This window comes from Tursiops truncatus, chromosome 3 (assembly GCF_011762595.2).
Source record: "Tursiops truncatus isolate mTurTru1 chromosome 3, mTurTru1.mat.Y, whole genome shotgun sequence".
Lineage (NCBI taxonomy): Eukaryota > Metazoa > Chordata > Mammalia > Artiodactyla > Delphinidae > Tursiops > Tursiops truncatus.
Genome location: NC_047036.1, coordinates 167,062,073 through 167,083,616, shown reverse-complemented (window position 1 = coordinate 167,083,616; position 21,544 = coordinate 167,062,073). Strand labels below are relative to the sequence as shown.

At 49.8% G+C, this 21,544-nt stretch overlaps 1 protein-coding gene across 5 annotated transcripts in view; it reads left to right on the top strand.

Moving 5' to 3' along the window:
* The window catches only part of SAFB (scaffold attachment factor B), a 34,348-nt gene extending 15,221 nt beyond the window's left edge, over nucleotides 1-19,127 (top strand). The window contains exons 5-21 of one of the 5 annotated variants that reach the window (XM_033854583.2): nucleotides 1,273-1,335; nucleotides 3,898-3,925; nucleotides 4,864-5,374; nucleotides 5,798-5,847; nucleotides 6,629-6,723; nucleotides 8,477-8,626; nucleotides 8,704-8,786; nucleotides 9,102-9,241; nucleotides 9,397-9,485; nucleotides 11,069-11,175; nucleotides 13,062-13,349; nucleotides 14,494-14,631; nucleotides 15,069-15,111; nucleotides 17,677-17,795; nucleotides 18,111-18,211; nucleotides 18,595-18,661; nucleotides 18,825-19,127. In XM_033854583.2, the coding sequence (XP_033710474.1) occupies nucleotides 1,273-1,335; nucleotides 3,898-3,925; nucleotides 4,864-5,374; nucleotides 5,798-5,847; nucleotides 6,629-6,723; nucleotides 8,477-8,626; nucleotides 8,704-8,786; nucleotides 9,102-9,241; nucleotides 9,397-9,485; nucleotides 11,069-11,175; nucleotides 13,062-13,349; nucleotides 14,494-14,631; nucleotides 15,069-15,111; nucleotides 17,677-17,795; nucleotides 18,111-18,211; nucleotides 18,595-18,661; nucleotides 18,825-18,942 (2,190 nt within the window). In that variant the 3' untranslated portion in view covers nucleotides 18,943-19,127. The other 4 variants (XM_033854582.2, XM_033854585.2, XM_033854584.2 and 1 more) reach the window with 4 other exon arrangements.
* The last annotated feature ends 2,417 nt before the right edge of the window (nucleotides 19,128-21,544 follow it).

Here is a 21,544-nt window from a genome sequence, read left to right as displayed (position 1 = left end):
CACAGCCACACCTATTTGTGACAATTGTCTGTGGCTGATTTCTGGATACAACAGCAGAGTAGAATACTCATGACAGAGACCGTCTGGCCTACAAAGCCTAAAATATTCACTATCTGGCCCTTGACCCCCAGCTTAGAGCAGCACCTATTGTATAGCAAGCGGCAGTAAGGTTATTGCTACTGTTACTATAACATTTATTACTCCTTCCGGTGATACAGTTACTACTTTTATATACCATCTCAATGAACTAAGCTTATTTATATGAACTAGAATAATCTCCAAGATGGCAGCAAAAGTAAGGCAGGGAACAGAATAATGTGCTACTAATCATGGAGACAGAGAAAGGAGAGACAGTCTTTCACATGCATGTGTGCCCATGCTCTTGTGAGCATGTGTAGAATGTCTTGAGATGGCTGTGTCAGGGGAAGGAAGGAGTGGTGCAAGGTAGTTTCCTAGTCAAGTAAAGGTAATAACAATACATGCTAGTTATAAAATATTTTGAAACTATCTCCCCCCCAAAAAAATAAACCAACATTCAGGGCTTTATAACAAACAATCTAAATTATGTTAGGTCACACAACAATGATTTTATGAACCCCCTTTCTATATTTGGGGAATCCCTTGCTTTATGGACAGAGCCCACCTCATAGAGTAGAAGCTCAACATACCAGTTACTCTTGCCCTGCAGATGGGGCAGTGTTGGGTCACCTGGGCTTTGCCAGTCCTATGCTCCTGTCCCCACACTCAGTTTGGAAGTTGATGATGCTGAGTGGCAGGGTTCCCGGAGAAGCCCTTCCCATGTGGGCAGTAGCCTCCCTAGCAGCAGCAGTCCCAATGGCAGTAGCATCCAGGTTCGGGAAGCTGTGGTGGCCATGGAAATCCAAGAACCCACTCTGCAGCATGATTCTAGATGGTGTTCCTGGAAGAACAGCCCCAAACCTGGTGGTCCAGTCTACCAGGAGAGCCCATGTACTGCCCAGTTGTGCTTTTTTTTGCTTAACTTAGACTTTTGTTTTTCTTTGTTTGGCTTGCATCTTGAAACCCAAACTGATACCATTTTAGTGGGTCTCCTAGTCTGTCTGCAGGTATATGTTTATGTACATTTCTTTTATTTGAGGTGGAATCCCAATATAATGCTTTTTTGATTCCTGCACTGTGTTTAGAATTTCATCTTAAATGACTTTTCATGGCTGTAGGTTTTCACTGTATGGATGTACCATTATGTTACCTTATTATTGATGTAATAAATTTTATTCTCCATTTATTTTACAGGTGGAGGACAAAGAAACTATAAACAATTTAGATACTTCATCATCTGACTTCACTATATTACAGGTAAATTGTTGTATGTCTCAGTAATTTTAGAATCAAACATTAGACCACAGTCTCTGGAAACGACTTCCAATATGGTATGGCAGTCCCAACTAAAAGTCATTGCAAAGTTTATTTCCTTTGTTGGCTTCTGTAGAGGGGGTTTTGCTTTCCACTTTCCCCTAATATGACATGCCTATTGAAAAGGGCTCATCGTCTTGGCTTCCCTTCCAAGCACTGTGGCGTCCCTGCAGCAGAGAGGAGGGTGTGTTTGCGGGGTTCTTGTTAATTTGATGGGTGGGAGAAGGGCAGCCTGTCGGGTCTGTTCTGGATGACATCCTCTGCAGAAAGACTATTAGATGAGACATGAGACAGCAGGGGGGACACCCCCTCCTCAGGAGAGACGAATGGGGCACGGATGAGGATGCAAGGGGGTGACCAAAGCACTGACCTCACAGCTGGGAAGAAAGATGGATTCTCAGGGGTTCTGGTTCTGCCTTTGGGAAGTTTTTCTCAGAAAGTACACAGATTTCTTTTGATAACTACATCATCTTGGCTGTTTGACGACCATCTGTGTAGAAGTTAAATCTTACATGAGAACAAATGAGATGTGGCCTAACTTTCAGGTATGGTTTGCATAAATGTGGATCTTGAGTTTCCTTTTCCTTTTTCTGCCAGCCTGTAGATGTAAACTGTTGGAATAAAGCTGGGTAGCTAATTTTCGGTAGAAAGTTTTGTGAGGAAATGAAAATACTTAGGCCAGTCATAAGTAAGCTGACTGCCAGTCAGCTTATGCCAGTCCTTGTTTTTTGTTTGTTTTAATAATGTCACCTATGCTGCTTAATTGGAAATCACCTTTCAGACAAGATCTTCACTTGCTTCTGCCAGGCAGGGGCAAGGTTTGTTATTAACAAGCCAGAACCCCGGCCTTGAGGGTGCAAATCTCAAGGAAACTTGGTGAAACCCCATTCACCTTTAGGGCTGATGTCTCTCTCCAGCTGCAAAGTGACACAACCTGTTCCTGACTCAGAAGGGAAAGGAGGAGCGGGTCTTGTCATTTTCTTGAGTGTCTCTGTAGGTCAAAGACTCCTGTATGTATTATCCTAACCAGACGCTTATATATAGCCCCTCTCAGAGACAAATAGAAACATATGCGTTTTTCTCTAGGGAAAGTCAGGAGAGAATTGTTCTGCCTAAAATGATTGTTTCCTTCAGTGTAGAATCTTTAATTCCCAGCATGAAATGAAAAAGAATTGATTACAAATAAATGAAACTATTATGAAAGTGAACAGTTTCCTAGGGCTCCCCAGAATGGCAGGTCAGTGCCCAGTGGAAGTTGCAAACCATTCACGTCCATGTAACTTATATGCTAAGCACCTGTGCTGTGTCAGATGCATGAGAAGAAAGGTTGGTCTCCATCCTTCCTGTGTAAACAGAGCGATGAGTTGAGGCCTGGACTGATAAACAGACTCTCAGTCACATAGCCTTTGCTTAAATCTTGGCTTTGCTGTGTGTCCTTGAGGAAGTTTGTCAGCCACTCTGTGCCTGTCTCCTAATCTGTGAAAAGAAGGATGATAGTAATAGTACCAACCTGCTAGGGCTGTGTGATGATTGGTTAATATATATATAGTAAGGTGCTTGAATTTGTGCCTGGAACCTAGACAGTGCTTATCAGCGTTGGCTGGATTTCCAGAATATTGTAGTTTGTGCAGAGGGAACGTAGGGGTCAGGGGCCACATATTGAGAGGAAGTCCCTTCCTTTAGTTGGGCAGCCTCTCTATGACGAGGTGGCCCCTAAGCTAAATGCCGAGGGATGTGTAGGACTTGGTCGGGGTGGGGTGAGGTGCAGATGGCCCTGCTGGAGAGGGAGGTGGGAATGGGGGTGGTAAAACCAACGCTACTGTCGGCAAGGAATAACAATGGTGTGACTTGACAGGGCTTCCTGGGAAGGGTTGGAGGGATATTTAGGAATTAGGGCTGCCTGGTGGATTGTTGTTTAGAAGAGATAAAGAAGCAGGTATCTGTAACACTGGAGAGGGCTCAGTTGACCAGGTGGGCAGGGGTGGTATGACCATTCAAAGAGCAGAGGTCAAGCCACCTGTGCCTTCTTTCCCTCGATCTTTTCAATTTTTGGAAACTAATGCTATATTAATTAAGTGAAAATTGATTATCTGATATGTGTCAGGCACTCTACTAGGCACTAAAGATAGAAAAAATGAAAACACTGCCCTCCAGGGCAGTGTTTAAGACAATTTAGAGGGACAGACAAGCATGTGATGGGTTCATCACCATTAAAAGTGATAAAATGTTGCCAGGCGCTGGGAAGTGCAGCAAAGCAAACAACACAGTAATAAACCAGGCCCTTTGAGAGCATCCTGGGCTGTGGGGCTTGGGGCCGAGGTGAATGAGGTGGGATGCCAGCTGTGTGGGCTCGTGCCCAGAACAAGCAGGTTCTCCACCTGTTGTATTTGTGAGGTCCCTTGTCTGTGTTTTTAAAATTCCCTTCTTAGTTATTACAGTTTTTGGTGTAAATAAATTCTAGGTTTCATCCATCTGGCACAATCTTATTTATATTTTTTGTTGCAGGAAATTGAAGAGCCATCCTTGGAGCCAGGTACTGTTAAATGAAAAACTTAGCAACGGGGTTTGGAATCATTCTAGTTTTCCACCTTCTCTAATTTGAATTCTTTAATTTTAAAAAGTTACCTTACTGTAGTATACATTGTTCTAAAGGTTTACGATCCAGAACATACCAGGATCATAGAGATTGGAAACCCAGCCATATCACCAGATCTGTGAAAGTGGCTAACTTCTCATTTCGCAAAATGTATTGGTGAGATGAAACTGTCTCATGCCTTTTTAAATGTACACGGCACTTAAACGTATGTAGAGAGAGTTTGCATGCCTCTCGAGAGCAAATACCTCTGTACCCCACAGAACAGATCTTGTGATATTGGGCAGTATCTTAACTTTGTGGTTTTTAATTCAGGCAGTGCAGGCAGTGGTAGGGAGATACGGTTTAAAACATTGAGACGTAACTGGATTCCAGAAGAGGAGTTTCTTCATGAGAATTCCAAACAAATAACTGTTCACTTTCTGGACTGCAAATATCTCAGAGCACCGATGGAAGAGATTCTGGTTTTCATGTTGGACTGTTCTGTTAAAAGAAATTCAAAGAAATTTGGAAATTGAGCTGTTCAGTGAATGGTGATACATTCAGTTAAGCAACTTGGACTTTGGAAGCTAAATTTGGAAGAGTCATATATAAACGACGACAGAATGAAGACTGTCAAGAATCAGCCAGAAGGTTATGGGGGTTAAATCTCTGGGATGCTTTTCTCTTCCATGTAGCGTAGAGGCTTGCTCTCGCAGGCGGTTGGAGCGCAGGTAGTGTAACCAGTGTAACTTTGTGTACCCGCGGGTTTTCCAATCTCTGTGTAGCTAGCAGTTCTCTTCGTGTTAGTGTGGCAGCCGTGCCAGTTCCACATTTGTGATTGCTTTATTTCCCTGGTAATTAAACCTTGTGCCATTCTATTCCTGTTAAATCCGTAGAAAATGAGAAAATACTCGACATTTTGGGGGAAACTTGTAAATCTGAGCCAGTAAAAGAAGAAGGTTCCGAGCTGGAGCAGCCATTTGCACAGGAAACAAGTAGCGTGGGGCCAGACAGAAAGCTTGCGGAGGAAGAGGACCTTTTTGACAGCGCCCATCCGGAGGAGGGTGATTTAGATTTGGCCAGCGAGTCAACAGCACAAGCTCAGTCGAGCAAGGCAGACACCCTGTTAGCGGTAGTGAAAAGGGAGCCCGTGGAGCAGACAGGCGATGGCGAGAGGACGGACTGTGAGCCTGTAGGGCTAGAGAAGCCAGTTGAGCAGAGTAGTAAAGCCTCAGAGCACACGGAAGCCTGTAGCGAGGAGGCCTCGGAAGCGCCCCCGGAAGCCTCAAGCCCAGACCCCAGGGATAGCAAAGAAGACGTGAAGAAGTTTGCTTTTGAAGCTTGTAATGAAGTCCCTCCGGCTCCTAAAGAGTCCTCAGCCAGTGAGGGCGCTGATCAGAAAATGAGGTTTGTTTTTTCTCAGTTTTAGACCAGACGCTATCTCCTTTTCATTGGTCGTTTAATGACACACATAAGCTGTTGTTTCTGCAATTGGCCAGCCAGACTGATGCAATTGTAGTTTACTTCTAAAGAATGTTTTATTTCTCTTTGTTTATTTTAAGCTGATTACATAATCTTTTTTCTTTTCTCAACCTATCATGGTTGTTTTCTTTAATTCTTCCTAATTATCTTTAGCCCAGCAGAATTAATTAACTCCTGTGGGTCTGAAATCTTATGGTTAGGTCAGATTTCCAATACACGTTTGTCGGGGTATCATTTTTTCAGAACTAAATTTCGGGTAGGTATGCAACCTCAGCACGTATTTTATAATTTTGAGTTTGTTTCCTGTCTGCTTCTTCCTTCTGGAGTGACATTGTCTTTTGTCTCTAGTTCTGTCGAAGATGACTTGGATACCAAAAGGCTTTCCAAAGAGGAAAAGGGTAGGTCAGCGTGACATCGTCCCCAAGAGCATGTTTGGCCCCCACGGTGGCGGGTGTTTGGTTCTGGGCTGTCCACACCCATTTCTGCCTCACATGTGCCTGTGAGCCCGTCTTGAAGCCTTTTCTCCACTCTGTCCCCTGCTCCTCACTGCAGGTTCTGGGTTGCAGGGCAGAGTTGACACATCGATTTGATGCTCATGCTTGATTTTGCCAGAGGGCTTTGAGCTCCTCCATCCTGACTGACGCTCTGATTTGCAACCTCCTTAGCCATGGTGACACTTGCAGATGGAGAAAATGCTTCGACTTTCAGATACCTTGGGGCGGTGGGGGGCACTTTCCCTGGTATTACAGATTTATCAACACCAGAGCCCTTTATTGATTCACTGATTGAGAAGTAGTTTTGCTGGTCCAGATTCCTCCTTAATCAGTGTTCTAAGAAGAACAAAAACCAGTGGTTTTTGTGGTTCCACACTGTGGTTCCACACTGATAGCACCTGTCTTACATTCCAGAGTCACCTCACTGGATTGGATGATGCCATGTGGTAGCTAAGGGACTCTCCCACGGGCTGAGCAGCCCCTGACTCGCCGTAGTAATGGCGTTGCCAGTGGTCCCGTCTGCCTAGTGCGCAGAGCTTGTGTAAGGACAGTGGGCGGGGCCCCACACCCCAGCTGGCTTTGGGTACTGCTGGCATCTGGGACAAGAAGGGAAAGTGTCTGGTTTGGAATGAGACTCAGGATTTTGTTGGTGTCGTGTTTTTTACCTGAACTTTTTTTGTGATAGGTCGTAGCAGTTGTGGTAGGAATTTCTGGGTTAGTGGACTTTCTTCTACCACCAGAGCTACAGATTTGAAGAATCTTTTCAGCAAGTATGGGAAGGTAAGACCGGGGATGATATTTTTAAGCCCATGCAGTATGGCTTCTACGCGCAGATCATTGTCCCCACGCAGTGAGGACTTTGAGTGACCGTGCCGCTCTTTGACTTCACATCTGCTCACATTGCTCGTGGCGGGTCCGCCCCCCCACGGGGAGAGATGCAAGCCCAGTGGGAGTTCCCAGAGCCCACGTCCACTTTGTATTTCTCACCTTTCCCCGGCCCCCAAGCCACCACACAACTTGATAGCTTCCTGAATCCATTTCTCTGGCTTTAGGCCTTAAATCCAGGGAGGGCTGTGGAGGGTGGAGCAGAGGGCAGGGTGGGAAGGTGCTGGTAGCATTTTCGTGAGATGGTGGTGATTACAGAATGAAGCTCTAGATACGGTTACAGACAAGATCTGGGGAGCCAGGCCGGTGTGGACAGCTATGGGCCCCAGCTCTGCCGCTCAGAGTTGTGTGGCCGGGGCATGTCGCCTCTCCCGTGTGAACCTCATCTCGTCACCTGGGGGCCCTCAAAGTTGCTGCCTCCTTACGATGGCGTGTGTAACTGGAGCAGAGCTGATGGTGCCCTGCCTCTGCCCACCTGCTTTCACCCCCAGCTGAGTAGCTCTGGCCCCCTCTTCTCTGCCCCCCCTGCCTGCCTCCCTCCGTCCTCAGCCCGGCAGGGGTGGCCGTGATGCCCAGGTGGGCCACCTCCCCGCCTGGGTGCCAACTGCAGTCCCTCGTGTGTTACCTTTAGTCCCTCCTCATTCTCCCCCTCCCTCTCCCCCTTCCTCCCTATGCTTCCTGGACTCACTTCCAGATAAATCGCTGCACCTGTGCCTCCTTGTCTCTCAGTCAGCCTTGGCCAAGTGAGACTTAGCACAGGCTCGTGTTCGTAGTAAGGGTTCAGCAATGATAACTGAGAAAACCAACGTCATTTACCTTGGTTGTTGACGTTCAGGAGCTAACAAGGAAGACTAAACTTGACATGTTTCTCAAAATGACTCACGACTCCCTGGGCCTCAATAATACAAGGTGGGAACCTTTTCTTGACTCTGCTGTGGCCCTCAAAGCAGATGGCTGCTCTCAGCAGGGAAGTGTCAGCCTGGAGCCTGCAGTGTCTTGGGTTCATTGCTGGCTCGAATAAGGGACCAGACCACTCTGAAACCTTCCTTTGGGGGTAAGACTCCATGTGGCACAGTGAGTCTGAATACTGGCCATGGCCACTGGTTCCAGTGGGACCTCTCCTGAGCTGTGGTGCCTTCTGCCATAAAAGGGTGTTCCTAACTTCAGCTTACTGAGGTTGTTGGGAGAGTTAAGTAGCATATAAGGATGTATCTGTAGTGCCTGAAACATCTCCTTGAATTTTTGTTAGTAGTAGGATGGGCTCTTCATTACAGAGCGCTCTTTATGAACCTGTCCTGTCGCTCCTTCTGTAGATGTGTTTTCCTACGTCACTGGCCACATAGACGACTGCATATTCAGAAACGTTGCTTTACAAATTTTACATAGTGTTAACGGCATGCTGGCCGGACTCTGCCTTCTGCTTCACTTTCTCTGTCGTCCACACTGTCATCCTGGTGCCCTAGAGGAGCAGGCAGGATGGAGGAGGAGCAGCCAGACAGGAGCATTACCCTCCCCAGCCTCTACCTGCTACTTGTCCACCTGTCCTCAGTGTCTCTGGTGGGGGGCAGGGGGGCGCAGCATGAACCGCAGCGTCGGGATCTGTGGGCGGGCTTCGTGTCCGAGCCATATTTGTGTGCTTTCCTTCAAGGTGGTGGGCGCCAAGGTTGTGACCAACGCCCGGAGTCCTGGAGCTCGCTGCTACGGCTTTGTTACCATGTCTACCGCGGAAGAGGCCACAAAATGCATTAACCACCTGCACAAAACAGAGCTCCACGGGAAGATGATCTCAGTGGAAAAAGTAAGGAGCTGTTTTCTTCCCGGGATGTGACCATGTTAGGAAATAAGGTAATACTTCCACCTGATTCTCTTTTTCAGGCAAAAAATGAACCTGCTGGGAAGAAAACTTCTGACAAAAGAGAAGGGGAGGGGAAAAAAGAGAAGTCTAGCAATGCTGACAGGTATTACTCTTCCCGAGGGGATTGTGGCCAAGGTGACCCTTTTCTTCATTTCACGTCCTTCACGTTTTCCACGGATGGGGAAGGCTGTGAGGCCCTCGCCCCCTTTACTTTTTTGCATTCGTTGAGGACGGTTTCACCACTAGTCCTGGGAGATGACTCCAGTCCCTTGGCAGGCTCCTTGTTCCCCATCCTGTTGATGCCTTAGAGGCAGCCTCCTCATCACTTGGTGCTCATTGCAAGAGTCCTGTCATCATCGCTGGCTTTTTTCCCTCAATATCTCTTCTCACCCACTTGTGTCTGGGGTGTTATTTTTAGATCTGCAAACCTTAAGAGAGAAGAGAAGCCCGACAGAAAAGATGATGCTAAAAAGAGTGAAGATGGAAGTGGAGAAAAGAGCAAAGATCAGGATGATCAGAAACCTGGCCCTTCAGAACGATCTCGAACCACAAAATCAGGTAGCTGACCAATGGGTATGGGAGATTTCACCTTGTGTTCTCTTCCTAGCTGGTGTGGTTAGTTGGCAACACAAACTACATTTGTTTTCTGTGGAGTTGAGTGTTGTTCCTCATTTGGAGGTGCCGCTTCTTATCTTGCTCCTTTCTTCCTGTAGGAAGTCGAGGAACTGAGCGGACTGTGGTGATGGATAAATCTAAAGGTGTACCTGTTATCAGTGTCAAAACATCAGGATCCAAAGACAGAGTGAGTGTCCTTTCCCACCTAGGGTAGTCATTTCCTCTGACGCTCCTATGTGTGCTTTAGGGGCTTCTTGAGCTTGAGAAAAGTTGTCAGCCTTTTCAAAATGTAGGTTTTTTTGAACTTTAAAAATGGGAAAGTTTAAAAGCTTTGCTTCATAGTTTGTATGATAAGAATTGTTGCTTTTTCATCTTTTATAACTAATTTTCAAATTTAGTTATGGGAGTGGTTGGCTTTGTTTGCCTGAATCAGGGTACAGTAGTCCATTTTCCTTGCCAGCCTGGAAGTTTCAGCAGCTCTCATCGTGCATTCCTAAACCCCTGTGTGACCCAGCCAGCCTTCCGGCCCGCCTTTACAGCCAGTCCATACTCTGACTCCTTGCAGATGCTCCACAGAACACGGAATCCACAGAGTGCCAGTCTTAGGTTCTTACCACTTCACTCTGCCTGCCACTGGGGTCATGGGTAGCTGTTGATATTCATACGTTCAACTTTTGACAGGCTTACAGCTTTGATGGATGTGGGTCCAGGTCCCCAAGGCTATCCACATTCTGAGATCCACTGGGGGCCCCCCTGGACTCAGCACATAGTTGTAGTCACAGTCAGGATTGGCTTCAGTGATGCAGAGAGGATACACAGCTGGGCAGGCGGGGAAAGACAGGTGTGGGGAGTCTGGAGGGGACCCTGCAGGCTCCTTTGTGTTCTCCCTCCCGTGATGGCTCCCGCAACAGCGACAGTGCAGCCACTTGAGGGTGATACTTCTTCCCAGGGAGGCCCGTTGTAGCCTCAGCTCCCAGGGTTTTTACTGGGGCTGGTCACGTAGGCCCCTCTCCAGGCAAGTACCGAAGGAGAGCAGGTTTTCAGCAGAAATCATCGTTTGCATGGTCTGGGCACAGTGAACCACCTTTGCCAGTTAACTGTTGACTAGGGACACTCTGAATGCCAAGTTCTCTAACACCAGCCTCAGGCCTGCCATGTTAACCTGTGCTGCCCAGAAGATAAACCGTTTAAGCTTCTGAATGTTGTGGACCATCTATTTGCAAGCTGACATTTCTATTATGGCATTTCAGTCTGCCTGTGTTTGTGCAAATATTTTACTGTGTTAGAGCGGTTTCCCCTTACTTTATAATATATGATGTAGAATGGCAAATTGGAAGTGTGAATTTGAGGGCTGAGGCGGGTAGATCTCAAAAAATAATGCAGTCGGCACAAATAAGGAATCCTCAAACATACCAGAAGCAGTCTCAATTGGGCATCGCCACATGTTTAATATTAAAGAATGTGTTTGGGATGCAAAAGACAAAGTGAAAAAAAATACTTTTTTATCTTACAAAAAGTTTCTGGTAAGATACTCGTTTCCATTTGACTAGTGAAAGAACTCGAGTCATATTTTAGCATTAAATGGTAATGACAGTCTGTGACTCTGAATTACGATAAGCAAACATGAAGTTCCTTATGAGAGAAGGCTTTGTTATCTGTTTCGTTAAACGTTCATCTTCACTTCTGATCTTGGATGCTTGGACCTGGACACACCTGATTCTTCCTGTTGTTGTTTCTACCTTAACTTTTCAATGTTTCTTGGTGAACCAGGTTTCCAAGAGCCAGGATCGCAAATCGGCCAGCAGGGAGAAGCGGTCTGTTGTGTCCTTTGATAAAGTCAAAGAGTCGAGGAAGTCACGAGACTCAGAGTCCCGCAGGTGAGTCAGAATCCAGGAATGTGGGCTGGTTTGGGTGTTGCCGTTGACTGGTGATAACTCTGTCCTGGGAGGATATTTTCCAAGTCCCCTGTGGGTGGAATATTGCTTTAAACCTCTGCTCCTTTGGCTTTTAGTTCACAGACTTCCTGTGCACTGGCTTTCTTCTGTGACTTTTTTCAAACTGTTTTCTCAGGCAGGTATTTTGAAGATTCTGGGAGGTAGCAATGGCAGGGAGATGGAATGCTTTCCTGGGACAGTAGTGCTAGTTAACAGAACATAGCAAATTTGCTCCAGAAGCTGTGAATAGGGAAAAACAGTGGGACAGACCCAATGAGAGAGCTGAGAGGTCCTCATCCTTAAATAAGCCCAAGACAAGGTCCTCATAATTTTTAAAAACTAAACAGAAATGACGTCGATCACGTTGAGTGACAGTTAATGTTTCCTATCAAGAAAAAAAATTAAAAATGTAGTTTAAAAAATAAGAACTATTAGTAAAAAGGCTAGCAGAATGAGACTGAGAAAGGGGGCAGGAGCACTGTTTTCTGTAGTATGCCGTACAGAACTTTGTGCTGGAAAGGGAACGGCAGTGGGCAAAGAAAAAGTGCGGTTTTGGTGAAGTAATTAGCAAATGAGTAGAACTGACCCATGTGCGTGTGGGAGTTTAACATGATAAAAGTGACATTTCCCACTAGTGAGAAAAGGACGGGGCTCGCCCCAGAATGGCTTCAGGTCACTTGGTTGTGCCTTCGGACAGTCCTTTGGATCTCTGGTTCACATCACTACAAATTGTCAACATAAACTGCTGGCTGAAAAACATAAAAATTAGTTATCCGTGTAATGCAAAAGTAAATATATTTATGAGTTTGAGATTTTGAAAGGACTGAAAATTTATAAAGGAGAGGTAGAGTAAATTAAAATTTCTATACAATGAAAGACCAAAGAGAAAGTGCAAAGATGTGTGACAGATGGTGGTAAAGGTGTTTTGAAATAGATAAAAAATAACCCGATAGAAGATGGACAGAAGGGGCTGTGTACATATGGTCATGAAACATGAAACGTCGTTCAGCCTCACCAGGCATCAGGGACATGCAGGTGAAAACAGCAGTGAGACTGGTTTTCCATCTATTATTTTGATCTGAATTACAGTGGGGGGAGACAGATGCTTGTAGTGGTGGGAGTGACCTGTCCGGGGGGCACAGCAGCCTGGAGAGCGGTCCCGAGGTAGCATGGGCTTCTGAATCCTGGTGTTCCAGACCGAGCAATGCCACTTCCCCCAACTTGCCTGAGAGGAACCTGTGCTAAGAAAGTGGGGTGGGGTGGCCATTTCCCTGAGGCTGGGAACAACCAGAAGGCCCACGTCTGCGAGTGGTCATGTAAACTGTGGCCTCTCACTCCATGGGCTCCTTCCCAAAAGCATGCCGTACATCTGTAGAGGTGGGGACGCACAGGGTCCAGGACATGGTGCCTGAAAGCAAGGAAGCTGCAGCCATTTTTTTCTAAGACGCAGACACAAAGTAAGGCAAGATTAGACATTTCTGCTGGTATGATTATGTGTCTAAACACAGAGCAGAGGATAGACAGGAGACAACCTGGCAGCTGTACACGGAGACTGGAGGGAAGCACGCTGGGCACCATCAGTATCACCTGCAAAAGCAGGGCTGTCAGTGCCCTCAGCCTTGGCGGGGTCCTGCACAGCCGGGCTGCGTCCACCACCCAGCGGCCGCTGGCCCTTGCTTGTTGCTAAATGTATCTGCAGCCCGGGCCCCCCATCCCACCCCGGGGCGGAGCCGTGGCTCCATCCGTAGCTCCCCCTGCTGGGAGAGGACCTCGGTACTGGGCGCTGCTGCGGCCCCTAGGCCATTGCAGCCTCTACTCTTTGCCTCCAGGGTGCGCGAGCGCAGTGAGCGAGAGCAGTGCATGCAGGCACAGCTGGAGCGGGAGGAGCGCAAGCGGCTGCTCATCGCCCGCGAGAGGCTGGCTTTCCACAGACATCGCCTGGAGCGGGAGCGACTGGAGCGCGAGCGGCTGGAGCGCGAGCGCATGCGCGTGGAGCACGAGCGCAGGCGCGAGCAGGAGCGCATCCACCACGAGCGCGAGGAGCTGCGGCGCCAACAGGAACTGCGCTATGAGCAGGAGCGGCGGCCCGCCGTGCGGAGGCCCTACGACGACGGGCGGTAAGCCACGCCACTCCTAGCCGCCACCCCTGAGGTGGCCCCTGGTGTTTAGAATTGTGCCGTGGTCCCCAGAGTCCTGTTAACACAACGATTTTTACTTAAAAGGAAGCACAAGTACTTGTTACAGTCAAATTTGGTATTCTGTACTTCATCTGGGAACCTGAGATAGTTTGAGATCGGTGGAGAAATGGTTGGATAAAGTGGTGCTTATTAAATCATTAGGTTCAGGTCCCAGCACAGACCACCGCCCCCTCCCCCAGGAAGGAGTTCAGACACCCAGAGCAGCACGTAACACATGGGGCTGGGCACGCGGCCAGCACCTCCTTCTGGGCACCTTCCAGGTTTTGTAATCATTGCAGTAATTTGTGTTGGTTCATTCTGTTAATGAGATTGGTTTTAATTCCCCAGACATGCTGATGTGCCATACGAATACTAAAACGCTAACCACCAGTGAAAGGCCTGTCTCAGGTCTTGCTGTCAGGAGTCTGGGGTGATAATCCTAGCAATGATCCTATCAGAGCTTTTCCACATGCATGGTGTCTTGGGGGAGACTGCCTGGTGGTGTGTGTTTGTTCCTTTGTTTTAATCTTCTTTCTACTGGCATGGGTTAGAGAGGTCCCTGTGTAATGTATCACTGAGACTTCTGTAAAGGGCCTTTAAGGTGTCTTAGGACTTTTTATGCATTTTACAAGATACTGAGGGGTGAGCCAGAAATGTTTTTGAAACAGTACATTTCAAGTGCTACTGAAAGTCCTCCCCACCTGGTGTCTGCTGGGTCAAGTCTGCATTGGGATAAAAGGACAGCAGTGTACTAATTGTCCTGGTAGACTGGCCGACCCTCATGGCCGTGAGAGGTTCCCAGAAGGGATCTGCTGACACCCACTTCACTGATCCCCTCCTACAGGGAGACCTGAGCTTTTCTGTGGGGGACAAGGGGCATGTGGGGTAAGAGAGAACGGAGCCCTTCAGTCACATCCCACGTCATCCCTCCAGGCGCTCTCAGCTCATGTGGGCGCTAATGATAAAGTTCCTTCTTGTTCTGTGAAGTGATAGGGGCAGTGGGAGGGTCAAGTTTACCAGCTTCCGCAAAGGTAATCTATTTGGAGGGGGAAATGCACGTCCTCTTTCTTGCTTCCTCTCCTAGGCGAGATGATGCTTACTGGCCAGAAGCTAAGCGGGCCGCCCTGGATGAGCGTTACCATTCTGACTTCAACCGCCAGGACCGCTTCCACGACTTTGACCACAGGGACCGGGGACGCTACCCTGACCACTCAGTCGACAGGTCAGCCACTGACCCTGCTTGCTTGATGCATGTTTTCTTTGTCTTGGTTCATTCTTTTCTTTTTTATTTTTTAATGTGGATCATTTTTAAAATCTTTATTGAATTTGTTACAATATTGCTTCTGTTTTACATTTTCATTTTTCGGCCCCGAGCCATGGGATCTTTCTTAGCTCCCCAACCAAGGATCAAACCCTAGGCCCCTTCATTGGAAGGCAAAGTCTTAACCACTGGACCACCGGGGAAGTCCCTGTCCTGGTTCATTCTTAATGACAAAGAGCTCGAGTGGCTCTTCTAGGCTCTAGGCTTCTAGGTAGCCAGCCCACTTGAACCAGCAGAGTGTGTGTGAATTACCTGGGTTCAAGTGGAAATGTTTTCCGTTTGGGGTCTTAACCAACCTATCTTTCTCCTTATGCTTTCATTTAAATTGCTTTTTTCAGGAGAGAAGGTTCAAGGTCAATCATGGGAGAAAGAGAAGGACAGGTAAGTCAGAAGCTGTGATTGTAGCCACAGTTTTCCCTGTACAGTTGGTTCTCTTCCCTTTGTCTGCCTTCTTCCTCCTCCACCTGAGTTAGAGGAAGAACGAGTAAGGGAGTGCGGCACCTGCAATGTTCTGTGGGATGACCGTGTGAATAGCTTGTGCTTTGTGCTGGCCCAAAATTCAAACAAGTATTCTGAAGCCTTGTTTGGCTTTGACCCTAAGGTTCTATACACCTTAGTGACTACACCGGTACTAAAGTGCTGGAGAGCCTTGCATGAGTCTGGCAGGCTCTGTTGGGAAGTGCCTTGTGACCCACAGCACTGACTAGACGCGATGCCTCGTGTCACGGAGCCCGAGTGCCCCTGGAGTGTCAATGGTCGCAGGGTTAACCCGCCCCCGCTGAGCCTCGGGAAGCAACTGAGTCAGGCCCACACGTTTTCTTTTTGCAGGATGAACACATTAGAAAACAAGCTCAGTTTTCTCCTTTTTTCCTATCTTACATTTAGATTGAGAACTTCCCCAAAGAGCCTTGACTTCTTAGTGGGTTTCCTTGGAGAATCAGAGGGATGAGGGAAAGTTGTGGTCAGGGCATCGTTCTGGCAGAATCGCTGCCCCGTGGGTCGGTCTTCTCCCTGACTACAGCACCGACGTTCAGTCCTATCCTCCCTCCATGCCTGAGAACATGGCTGGGAATGGCTAAGCTCCTTGACTGCATCTGAGGAGTTCGCTGCCACCTCAGGAGCAATTCCATGACCCTCACGGGATTCCTGTTTCTCTGCTCCCAGGCATAAATCTCCCATGCAGCTAAATGTACCCCTAGTGTCATGGGTTTCCTTTGGTGGAGACATTGAGCACAGTGGTTAAATGTCCAGGCTCCAGAATCAGGACCAGGGTCACATCGCGGTGCCACCACTTCTGCTGAGCCTGTTTCTCCAGCTGTGAAAGGAGGGGAGGGAGGGTGAGGTGGAGTGGGGGGTTAAATGAGATGACATACGTGTCTGCGGCAAGTGTTTGCCCAGTCCTGCCGTGTTGCTCTTGATCATGGATAGCTATTCTCATCTGATTAGATAGTGCTCTCCTGACTGAGAGGAGTGTTTGTGTTCTCACATCCATAATCACAAGTAAGACACAACTGCTGCCCCGAACGGCAAATGGTGACATCTGACACAGAAAGGGAAAACCAGCACAGGCCTCAGGGCCTTGTTGGACTGGTCCGTGGGTGGGTGGGTTGTTAGACAGGAGAATGTTGGTTAAATTTTAAAACACCAGGGAGAGATGGGAATGGGCTTTAAATAACTAGGTCTTGCTGAGATGAACTTCTATCCTTTCAGTGTTTGTCTGATTAGTCTTCAGAAGGCTATTGATAAAAGGTCATTCTTAAATGTTTGTCCAAAATTAAATGAAGCTGTGTAAAGCATGAGCTATAATTTTTTTAAAGTCAGTGCACTTTGAAGGTTGTTCGTAGAACTACTTCCGGAATCCCGTTTGAGAGCCCTTGTTACATTTGCCAGCACTGACTTTCCTGGACACGTTGTCTTGTGATTTTGCCCCTTGAAGGAACAATGTTCTATTTTGTCCATCTTGTAAGATAGACCCCCTTTTGTTGTGTTTAGGGCGGTGTGGGCACACATTTGGGGACGAGCGGCCGTGGGGAGCAGGCAGCGGTGCTGCCCAGTGCGCCGAGGGCCACGAAGTCAGGGCTCCCATGTGGAGCCACCGTGTACCTGCCCTGGCCCAGGAGATTCCCGTGGATGCAGACGGGGACAGGGCCGCTGGAGCGGGACCCCAAGGGGCTTCGTTACCAGGACGCCTTTCTCCTTCCTTCTCAGTTAGACCATAGTCCTGGGGCAAAAGCCCCAAAGCCACAGATCAGGTTTGTGGAACAACAAGAGAACAGGGCTGTGGAGCCAGAGCCACCTCGCCAGCTCCATGAAAGTCAGCCTGGGCCTTCTTGCAGCCGGCAGGGACGGGCTTGGGTTGAAGGGAAAGGGGCTAGAGTATGAGGTGTTCTCTTTCATCCTCCTGGGGTCTGTGCCGGCCAAGCAGTTCACGTGGCCATTGCCACTGAGTAAGCCGCTGGGCTGCCAAGGAGTCGTGTCTGGACAAAGCAGGACAGGATGCCAGGCCCCGGAGTGAATCATGTCAAAGGATCCCTGGTGGCTCTTCTGCTCTGGTGGCTGGCTCCCTGATAATATTCTGAGCACAGGCACCTGGCACAGCGTGATCCATTCCTGGTGTGGGGCAGTCGCTCAGCCCCAGCACGCTTCAGTCCATTGGTGCCTGAATCTCTGCCTTCTGATTAGGGAGAACCTAATTTGGTCTTGGGCTCCATGAGCACTGCTCCTCCCCAGGCCTTGAGCAGACTTCGGGGGTGCGGCTGTGTTGTGCCAGCTGAAAGGTTCTGTGTGGCCCCAGACAGTGTAAAGAAGGCCTGCCGGCACTGTCTTGGGCCTGCAGGGGCTCCTGTCTGAGTCATCGTCCTTGTCATTATTAACTTGTTGCTCCAAAGGCCCTGGGATCCAGGGTTGTACTGAGGCCTTCTTTCGTTTTGACCCTTTAACGTCCAGCATTACCCCGAACGCCACGGAGGACCAGAGCGCCACGGACGGGATTCCCGTGATGGGTGGGGCGGATACAGCTCTGACAAGAGGATGAGCGAGGGCCGGGGGCTGCCTCCTCCCCCCAGGTTTGTGTCTTACGTCCCATGGTGCCCATCGGGGCCTCTCACCCAGCTGGCAGGATTGGTGTGTCTGGCTGAGGACCCCTGGTCTTGGGCATAAGCTGAGTGCGGGCCCAGCGCACTCGCCACGGCCCAGGCTGCCTCTGAGTTCTCTGAGCAGCATCGGATCGAGTGCCACTTCCGTTCCCCCGCAGCCCCCGTTGCTCAAAAGGCTGGGGTCACAAAGTGCTAAACGCACCCTCTCAAACCCAGTGCCATTGCTCTCCTGGAGGGCAGAGGTGGGGGCAATCCAAATCAGAGATGTCTTTCTCCAAGGGGCAGACGTGAGTGGGGGGACCACAGCCGAAGAATGGAGGATGACCGTGCGTGGCAGGGCGCTGCTGACGGAGGCATGATGGACAGGGACCATAGGAGATGGCAAGGTGAGGACTGGCCCTTGGCCAAGGCGCATCTGTCTCGGTGGAGAAGCATCCGGGAAGCTGGGGTTGCCCCTGCTGTACGTCGGGCACTGCTCGTGAGGGCGGGAGCAACTTTCTCTGCTCTCCCTAGCGTGTGGCCTTGCTCCTTACGGCCTGGGTGGGTGAGTGGGTGAGGTGTGGCACAGCAGGTGTGCCACAGGTGCCGTAGCTCCTCTTCACCGTAACTTAGCAAGGAGAGTGGGTGTGTGCAATCCGTGTGCTCACACATCCTCCACGGACGGACCTGTGGCTCAAGAAAGGGACTGGAGTTGTCTGAGCCCCGTGTCCTCTGAACTTGATGTCCTGTGCCTGGAGGCGCTGTGTGAAAAGTGTTCCTTGTTTTCCAGGCGGTGAGAGAAGTATGTCTGGTCACTCGGGGCCAGGTCACATGATGAACCGGGGAGGCATGTCAGGGTAAGGCGCATTGTCACCGGTCTTGTCTTTGCTTGTGGGCTCGCGTCAGTGAAGGTGCTGTGTGCTTGGGCGGGTGTCAGTGCTGCTAAAAGGAAGGAGGCCCCAGAGAGCACAGGCACAGGGCAGAGCCCACTGAGTGAAAAATAATTTGCCTTTGTTTCAGGCGCGGCAGCTTTGCCCCCGGGGGGGCCTCTCGGGGCCACGTGATCCCTCGTGGCGGCTTCGGGGGCCAGAACCGGGGGAGCCGACCCAACGACGCCCGCTTCACTCGCCGCTACTAAGTGCTTGGGCTCCTGTGTTATGTCACGTGGCAACAAGAATATGTTCTGTTAAGAGTTCCCTTAAACTGTGTACAATAATTTTTTTTTATCTGCTGCCATATTGTAGCTCAATACAATGTGAATTTGTTTTTTGTTTTTTTTTTGGTTTTTTTGTAATAAATGTGTTTCTGTTCACATACCCTTTATTTAAAGCGTCGTGTCTTTTTATTTTCACGTCTTTAAGTAAAATGAAATTATACTCATAAGTGCTAAGCCACAGCTCTTCTTTCAGGGAAGGAGGATGGAAAGGGGCAGCTTTTGGGGACTGTTGGGTTTTCCAGAAGCACTTTGCCAGCAGCACACCCCTTCCAGCCTGCGTGAGCCCGGGCCCGGAGTTCATAGGACCCGTCTGGGTCGTGTGTCTCAGCCTGTCTGGCCTTCCTCATGGGCCTTGTGACATACCTCAGATGTTTGTTCCAATCGCCCACATTTTGCTTCCATGTATGACACCCTTGCTGAACGGGCTGTTTTGTGTGGTAAAATACACGTAACATGAAATTGACCATTTTAACCATTTAAGGGTAGAGTTCAGTGGCATTATGTACATTCTCAGCGTCATACAACCATCCCCACCGTCCATCTCCAGAACTTTTCTTTCTTCCCAAACTAAAACTCTGTCCCCATCAAACACTCAGTCCCCAGCCCCCTGGCCCCCACCACCTACTTTCTGTCTTTGAATCTGACTCCTCTAGGGACCTCGTGAGTGGGATTGCATCCTCGTGGGGAGGAGAGATGACCACGTGTGCCGTGAGAGGAGCAGAAGAGCTGTTGGACACCAGGTGATGAAGTCCACCTCGGGGAGTGGCAGGGGCCGGAGTGGAAGGAGAGTTGCCGGGACAGAGGAGTCGGAGTCGGGGCGGGGGGTCTCGCCCCACATAAGGTGCAGGTGTGTTCAGGGTTCAAGTGCTGCATGGACTCCAGGGGTGGCTTGGTGGGACAGTGCCACCTCCCCAGGTCAGCTGTGTTCCTTGTCTCTAGGGGCCCTGGGTCTGTATGGATGGAGCTGGGGGCAGGCCCCCCTATTAGGGGAACAGTGCTCAGAGGCCTGCCTCTTGGCTCTATCTCACACTCAAGAAGGGTCTGGCCCTGTCTGAAGGCTGAGATGTACCAACAACCAAGGCTAACCGGGCCCCTGTCCCCCCAGGGCCCAGACAAGAGAAGACAGACACAGGACCAGGCCTTTCCACCTATTGGCCGAATACACCTCCTCCACCAGGCCAGGCACATCCCCCTCCTAATCCCTGTAAATTTATACCGCACGTGGCAAGAGGGACCTGCAGACAGGATTAAATTAAGAACCTTCATATGGTATCTGGGGTTACCCAGGTGGGTCCTTGTAAGGGAAATAGGGAGAAGGGCAAGAAGGGGACACGACAGCAGAAGACCACACTGCTGGCTGTGAGGACAGAGGAAGGGACGCCAGCCAAGGATCACAGTGGCCTCTAGGAGCTGGGAAAGGCAGGAAACGGATTCTTCCCAGCGTCCAGAAGGAACCGGCCATGCCCACACCTGGATTTCAGCCCACTGAGACCCATGTTGGACGTCCAACCACGAGGTGATTCTGTCCCGCGAAGACAACTGGCAGCACCAGGAGACATTTGCGGTTGTCATACGTGGTGGGTAAGGAGGCACCGCTGGCATTTTGGGGGTTGGAGGCAGGGATGCTGCTCAACACCCCGTCCCTGCGGTGGCCCCAACACGGATTTATCCTTCCCGATATCAGCGATGCCAAGCTGTGGAAATCTGCCCCAAGGTGTTGGGCGCTGTGATGGGGCACCCACAGGGCACTGAGGAAGCCCAGAGAGGGCACTTGAGGAAGGGGACAGAGGAGGCTTCCCAAATGAGGGGGCATCTCAGCTGGGGGCAGGATGAACAGAGGAAGGATGGCCTAATGAGGGGCTGCAAAGTTGTGGGCAAAAGCTGGCGGGAAAGCCAGCTGTATTCTGGGAACTGAGGGCCACTGGGCTGGCATATCCAAGGACTGAGGGGAGGCAGGGCCCCTGAGGAGTCTGGGCTCACAGGGAGGGCAGGGGGAGCTGCAGGTGTTTGAACAGGGGGTGACATCATCAGACATGGTCTCGGGAACAGATGGAAGGGGGCAGGCCCGGAGGTGGGGTCAGCAGGGAGGTGATCACTGGCAACAAATACAAGTCGATGGAGAGGAATAGGGGTCTGACTGGATGAGGAGACACAGAGGCAAGAGCAGCACTGGTCTCCAGGCTGTCAGCTTGGTCTGTGTGGACAGCGGGAAAGCCATGGGGTCAAGCAGAGCCCATGGCCAACCCTGGGCCAGTGACCATAGGCTGGTTTCAGTGCTAGAAAACGCGCGCGCGCGCACACACACACCCATGTCCCCAGGGCAGCTCAGAGACTGGCTTCAGGGAGCCTCGTGGAGCACATGGCACCACCCCAGCTCCCTGCGCCCTGAGCACAAACCCCTCCTGTATTCTCCATCTGTAAAAAATGGGCCCACAAGGCTGCTGGAAGGGCTCTGTGGATGGAGAGTCAGGCTGGGACAGCTCACAGGGCTTGTCCTTGAACTCGGGATGTGCCCTCAGCCTCC